The 7,001-nt window shown below is 38.5% G+C and overlaps 1 protein-coding gene across 2 annotated transcripts in view; it reads left to right on the top strand.

Moving 5' to 3' along the window:
• Positions 1-3,046: 3,046 nt before the first annotated feature.
• The window catches only part of LOC309491102 (achaete-scute homolog 1b-like), a 29,496-nt gene continuing 25,541 nt past the window's right edge, over positions 3,047-7,001 (top strand). The window contains exons 1-2 of one of the 2 annotated variants that reach the window (XM_082160548.1): positions 3,064-3,301; positions 5,021-6,952. In XM_082160548.1, coding sequence (XP_082016674.1) covers positions 5,035-5,580 — 546 coding nt within the window. In that variant the 5' untranslated portion in view covers positions 3,064-3,301; positions 5,021-5,034 and the 3' untranslated portion in view covers positions 5,581-6,952. Of the gene's footprint in view, positions 3,302-5,020; positions 6,953-7,001 lie in introns of those variants that run through there. The other variant, XR_014202914.1, reaches the window with a different exon arrangement.

Genomic DNA, 7,001 nt, shown 5'->3' with positions numbered 1-7,001 from the left:
GGTGAAGGTTGATGATGATGATGACACCTATTGGCTTTACAAAAAAATAAGCATGTTTTTTATACCGGGTTTTCCTCCACTTTCATTTATTTTAGTCATAAGACTCGGGGGTATTAAAACTTTTTTGATGCAAAGGACACCAAAATATGATGACACTAGTAAGTAAGTGTGATATTATAAAGACAAAGCGATGTTTAAAAATAAAATAGGCCTAACTGGCATGCCATTGTAGTACAAAATAATTAAAATATTGTCTAGATAATATTATTACTCGTTCAAAATACTTTGTGACAAATAATACGCAGCACAACCATGATAATAAGAATAATGAATGACACTGAAGACTGGAAAATTTCAACTTTGCCAGCACAGGAATACATTTTATTTAGAAAACAGTTCTTGTAATTTTTTATGACAGTATTACTGTTGAAGTTTTCCGTGACCCCTAGACCCCTACATATTATTGCTTTTTAGTGTTGTACGGATGTGAGAGAGAGAGATGTGATAGAAACTGAACACTATTTTTGAATTTGTATGTACTTGTATGCCAATTTAACATTCAAAACAACTTCTTTTGTGATTGCTCAATGCTGCATATTGTCAAATGATATTTTGACACAAAGGCCTTGTTTATTGTGATTGTAATGTCTTATCAACATGTAGGCCTACTTAAGATATTGCCTATTGTGTACATAGAACTGTAAGTACAGAGTTCAAACAGATCCTGCATCATATTCATCATGGGAAAGCACTTATGAACTTTAACAGTATGATGTATCATAACTAGCACTGCTCAGATTACAATGGAATGTCTTTTGTTACACGCACCCTTCTCTGACGTGTGAATCAGACAATACAGTGATTTACTAGAAAACATCCAGACAAATATGCTTAAGGCCTTGACTTACCTTAGTTTTACCCTCGTCGACTTTTTTTTTTTTTTTTTTACACCTATTTAGTTGAGATTAACTTTACTGTTACCCCATAATATGTGTTAAATAATAATACTGTCACAATTTCAATATAACATCTATTACATTTGCTCTGTTTACTGTTGTTTGGGCCATTTTGACCGCAACGTCAATGAGGTCCAAAACACTGCATTTGGACCCCATTGAATTTCATTGTATGGACAAAACCAGACATTTTTCAAAAGATCTTCTTTGTGTTCCACTGGGAAAAAAAGAGTCATACATGTTTGGACGAATGACATAATGGAGAATAAATGATGACATCATTTCATCCCTTTAAGTATATTTTCAGTGCTATTTCTAAATCCTTTGGGACAGAGGGTTAATGCTAGTCATTTAAAATGCTCAACATTAAAGAAATTAAAGTCTGATATTGGTCCAATATACATCTAAATGCAATATTCTGTTTTATTTGATTGAATACAGTGATTCAATTGCAACCTTTGGTCAAGAGGGATTGATGTCATGAGAGCACAGTTTCAGTGATGCGTGTAGTGTCTTGAACAGGTGTGTTTCTGCACACTGTCCTCATGTATTTGGCAGGGCAGCTGTAAGAGAGGAACCTGAGAGAACTATGACAGTGCTGTTATTAATATTGCACGTTCACTGCACTTTCTCTTGAAGTTTGGAGTGCATGTGTGTGTTGTTTAGCAGTGGAAAAAGGAAATGAATCTCAGAGTAAGGGTGCACTTCTCTCTACAGACTCCTAGGAAGAGCTTTCCTCCGGTGTTTGGTTGTTTCCCCAGTACTAAAGTATCTTGACCACAGTCAGCTGACAGGGTGCTCCTAGCCTACATCAAGCAATATAGTGTTTTCATATCCCCTTTTTGGTGATTTCATGAAAAATAGAGAGAAAGTGTCAGACACCTGTGACTGCATGGAAATAAAAACCTATTTATTCAGAACACCATTGCTGAAATCTCAGCTGGACAAAACTGTGTGATCTTTCACCACCAAAGTAGTTGTATACCACTTTTTATCCTATTATTCTAAAACTACTTGACTATTTTTGTGAATGTACATTTTAACAGGTAAACATATATAATATGATAACAACAGACAGTGTGACAACTAGTTTTGGATTTTAGCAAGTTATGGTAATTGTTGCATTAATGGACTGGTAACTGAAGGTCTACTAATGATCAACGGTTGTTTTCATCTTGTCCAATTCTGCCCTCTGCTGGTGATAAAACTCCTCCACAATAGAAATGGAAGTTTCATAATTATTTAGTAACCAGAAATAATAATTATCATAATAGTTATGTTATTAACATTAGTTAATTAGTCAATTACCTAATATTAATAGTTAATTGTAACCAGAAGAGATCTGGTGGCTTTGATGGCCATTTGAGTAGTGAACTCTGCAGTCATGTTCAAGAAACCATGATTTGAGTTTTGTGACATGGTGTGTTATACTGCTGGAAGCAGCCGTTTAAAGATGGGAAACCTGTGGTCAGAAAGGGACTGACATGGTCAGCAACAGGCTGTGGAGTTTAAATGAAGCTCAAATGGTACAAAGGGGCCCAAAGTGATGCTCAGTTTGAACTTCAGCAGATCATTTTGACCATTTCTAAATGCCTACATGCATTGAGTTACGAGTATGTGTATGTGTGTGTGTGTGTGTGTGTGTGTGTGTGTGTGTGTGTGTGTGTGTGTACCTACTTAACTATAATTTGGAGACAAATTTGTACCCAGAAGTGACCAAAACCTGACAAAATCTCCAAAAATGTCCCTTTAGGGAAGTCCTCATTTTTTAAATCTGGTATAAAAATAAAGTAATTAAATGTTTGTTTTTTTAAATGTAAAAATGCTGAAAGTTTTCTGTGATGAGTAGGTTTAAGGGTGGGGTTAGTGTAAGGGGACAGAATATTTGTACAGTATAAAAACCATTACGTCTATGGAATGTCCAAATTTAGATAGTTAAGTAAAACACCCGCTTCGAATGTTATCACTCGATTGAATGGCCGTTATCAGTGGTTATCAGCTTATATATATGGGCCAGAAGGGGCCTCCTGCGCCTACTGGTAGGCTCACAAGGCTGTTATCATCCATCCACATGGTTAATTACCGACAAAATATACAAGAGAAGGACTACTGATAGGCTCAGAAGGCTGTTATTATCCATCTACATGGTTAACCACCGACAAGACTACTGGTAGGCTCAGAAGGCTGTTATCATCCATCCACATGGTTAATCACCGACAAATACAGAAGACTCCAGATCCAATCCCAGAGGAATCCAGCTCGCCGGTAGGAGGCCCCTTCTGGCCCATATATGTAAGCTGATAACCACTGATATCCAATCAATCGAGTGATAACATTCGAAGCGGGTGAGTAAAAGGTGTGTGTGTGTGTGTGTGTGTGTGTGTGTGTGTGTGTGTGTGTGTGTGTGTGTGTGTGTGTGACATAAATATAATATATGAAACAATTATGGATTAATGAACCATATTATTCAGTTAACATTAATTAACATTAAACTAAATTAACAAAAACAGTAAACATTGCTAAGTCCATTGTTAGTTAAACTAATGCATCAAAAAATGTATTATATGTTTTAGCGATTCATTTTATTGTTCAAAAATTATCAGAATGTGGAGCAAAATACAATCCTAGCAAGACTTTTAAAGCAATGTTTGGGTAGCATTGCCTCTTTTTACCACTAGAGGGAGTCAGATTTCTGCAAACACACCAATATTTAACTATATAGGCTTTCTACTACTGCAACTACCATGAGAAACAGTAGCCTAATAAATAACAGGAGGTATTAGTTGAGCAAATAAAACAACAAACTGTCAGGTCTGCAGCACAGGCTGTCTTCATTTGTCATGACGACTTTAGGCTGTCAATAAAATGTATAGGCTTATGCATTCCATTCACTTTCAAAAGTATATGGGGATATTTTTAAAAATAGAATAGAAATAGCGAGACCTGTGCTAAAGAATCAGATAAACAACAAAAGTCCACAGATGACTTTTCATTCAGAAAGACACTTGCAGGGGCAGATGACATTTCAGTATTTCAATATCGTTTGTATGTCACAAATAGATATTTTATCACATAACATTATATACAAATAATATGTACAGTAAGTTCCAAAGATCTGAGACCACATTGTGAAAAGCATTTTTTTTATTCTGTAAAAGATTGGATTTTGAAAAAAGAAAATCAAAGAAAAGGTATTATGTAAAATAAACAGGATTTACGATTCCTAAGCTTTTGCAAGGTCAATATTTAAAGGTAAGCAAATTTGTCAGACGTGCTTTCTCTTTGGAACTCAAATCATGAAACTACGCAATCACCAGGTTCCAGCTTGAGTGGCTACTGTGCCATATAAGCGCTGGATTTTAAAATTATGCTGTTTTTTCTTCTATATTTTGAATCAAAGTCAATAGCATGCATTTTCATTTTTGATCTTAGACTTTTTGATTCCGCTGATAATCACAATCAATGCCTTTTACATGCAGCCCAATTCATAGTCTATATTTTATTACATTTCTGTATGTTGGTATTTTTGTAAGTGAATTTGTATTTGATGTGACAGACCACAAGAGGACAAATCTAAACTGAACGCTTTCAAAGAATTTTAGTTTCTTTTCAAAAGCATCTATAAAGCCATTCACCTTTTATTCAGCACATTTTGTGGTCTCTGTCATTCAGTTTAAAAGCGTTTGAATCCACCAATAGGCTTTGAGGCTGTAGATATTGGGATGTAAATGAGCACACAGCGCGTGCTGGCGCAGTGAAAGCGTCCGATTGTTTATTGAGCTCGCGGAGCCACGCGCCCGGCTCGCGGAGCGTCACCCGGCGGGGGCGGAGTCTCGCGCAAGAAGCGTGCGTCTTCAAAGGGGGTGGGGTGTCGGACGCGTGTTGAAAAAGCAGAGGGCTGCCAAAGTTTGTATCAGATACGAGGGACAGCGAGACTCGGACCACAATACTCCCGAACGACCACGCGAAAGGCACGAGAGTCGCATGAGGTCACACTTTGTGTGTGTGTGTGTGTGTGTGTGTGTGTGTGTGTGACAGTGATAGTGGATTTCTTGTTACACTAGACTTACCAAAAGAGATGAATACTGCAACGCAACTGGCGCAAAGTGCATGCAACGCGTCCATCACCCTGCAAGAGTGCGCGCTCCCGAGTCAAACCAAGTTGAAGGTGCTGAAAAGACAGCGCTCGAGCTCACCGGAACTCCTGCGCTGCAAGCGGAGACTCACGTTCAACGGGCTGGGATACACCATCCCGCAGCAGCAGCCCGTCGCAGTGGCGCGACGCAACGAACGCGAGAGGAACCGAGTCAAACAGGTCAACATGGGATTCCAGACGTTGCGTCAACACGTCCCTAACGGCGCGGCCAATAAGAAGATGAGTAAAGTTGAAACGCTGCGCTCGGCGGTGGAGTACATCCGCGCGTTGCAGCAGCTGCTAGACGAGCACGACGCGATCTCTGCCGCTTTCCAGTGCGGCGTTCCGTCGCCGACGCTCTCGAACTCGTACTCCGCAGATCCAGAGTCGCCGCACTCGTCCTATTCGTCCGATGAAGGGAGTTACGAGCACCTCAGCTCAGAAGACCAAGAGCTGCTGGACTTCACCACTTGGTTTGATCGCTACTGATGAGATTTTACTATCCTGCACCCAAACTTTCCAAGGGAACTTCTTCTCGTGACTGCTGGAAAACCCAGTTTAGGCCCACATGTATTTTGGAACATGGCTGCTAGTTTCTTGCTGGTCTGTTGACCACCTTAAGCTATTATGGTGGTTTGTTGCTGGTCCGAGATGATCTTAGACCAGACTGAAACCAACCACTGTGTTTCAAAATAGCCTAAACTTCACAGATCGCTGGCTCAGCAGGCAGTGCCGTGGCTTAGTGGTTAAGCTGGAAAAGGCTGTAGGTTCAAACCCCAGTGGGGTCCATGAGCTTCTACAATACAATACAAAAAGACTGCTGAATGAACACATTTCATAAGTGCAATTGTGGGCATGATATGCCAAGGCATATGTTCTTTATGTCCTGTTATGTTATTTTGATAAAACAAACTCCCCTAGTCAATTCCAAGAATGTCAAGTTAATGGGAATATTGATTATTCCCAGACAGCAACATACTGTCCAGATCCGGCCCACATCTGGGCTGTGTGGAATCCATGTGTACCAGATGTGGGCCGGATCTGGGCCAAAACTATGTTGCTGTCTGGGTTACCTACAACCAACTACCAGGTCTGCTTAAGGACCTACGTTGAAATTTGTACAATAACATTTTTGTATTGTTAAAGATGAAGATATATTTTTTTGTAAGCCTCTTTGTGACAATGAACACTGTTAGTTTGTTGTAATAATAACCATTCCGTTATAGGTCAAAGTTGTTTTTAACACTGGAGAAGATTTGATCTGTCGATCTGTATTTATCAAAATTGTATTGTTTAGATGTAGTTCTTCCTGTGAAACCATACATGGCAGATTTTTTTCAATGCACTTGTCCTTTTTTTTTTTTGTAGTGTACATAAGTGATTTAACAAATATATTTTGTGGAAATGTTTTTATAAATAAATCTGCTCTATTTATACATATGTCAGTGTTTCTGGTTGATTTCCAGCTAGGGAAGACAGTATGGTTTCCCTGTTTGACAGGTGATAAAACATCATGCGGAAGAATCCGTCTCTTTACAAAGACACTAATGTCTTTTGATGGGCTTTTCCACCCTTTCTAAGGACAAAGATTTCTTGTCTGAGGGTGATCAGTCTAAATGAAGCAATTTTTACTGTCAGTGTTTAACCCCAACTGAGTTTTCCAGCCCTGTCAAACCAACTCAAAGAAGTTGTTTTGCCTTTGTGCCTCCTCATTTATGTATATATATATATATATATATATATATATATATATATATATATAATTGACACTGCTTATTGTTAATCATTGAAATAATTACTTGGATTTCACCTAAAGGCTGATACATTTCAAATGGGGACAATAAAAGCACAAAGACCCCATTTAATGATCCCTCAGTAAGAGTTTTAATAAGTGCAGCTCATGCATAAAA

This window comes from Leuciscus leuciscus (genome assembly GCF_965113295.1).
Source record: "Leuciscus leuciscus genome assembly, chromosome: 25".
In the NCBI taxonomy this organism is placed as follows: Eukaryota; Metazoa; Chordata; class Actinopteri; order Cypriniformes; family Leuciscidae; genus Leuciscus; species Leuciscus leuciscus.
This window is presented reverse-complemented; position numbering and strand designations above follow the sequence as displayed.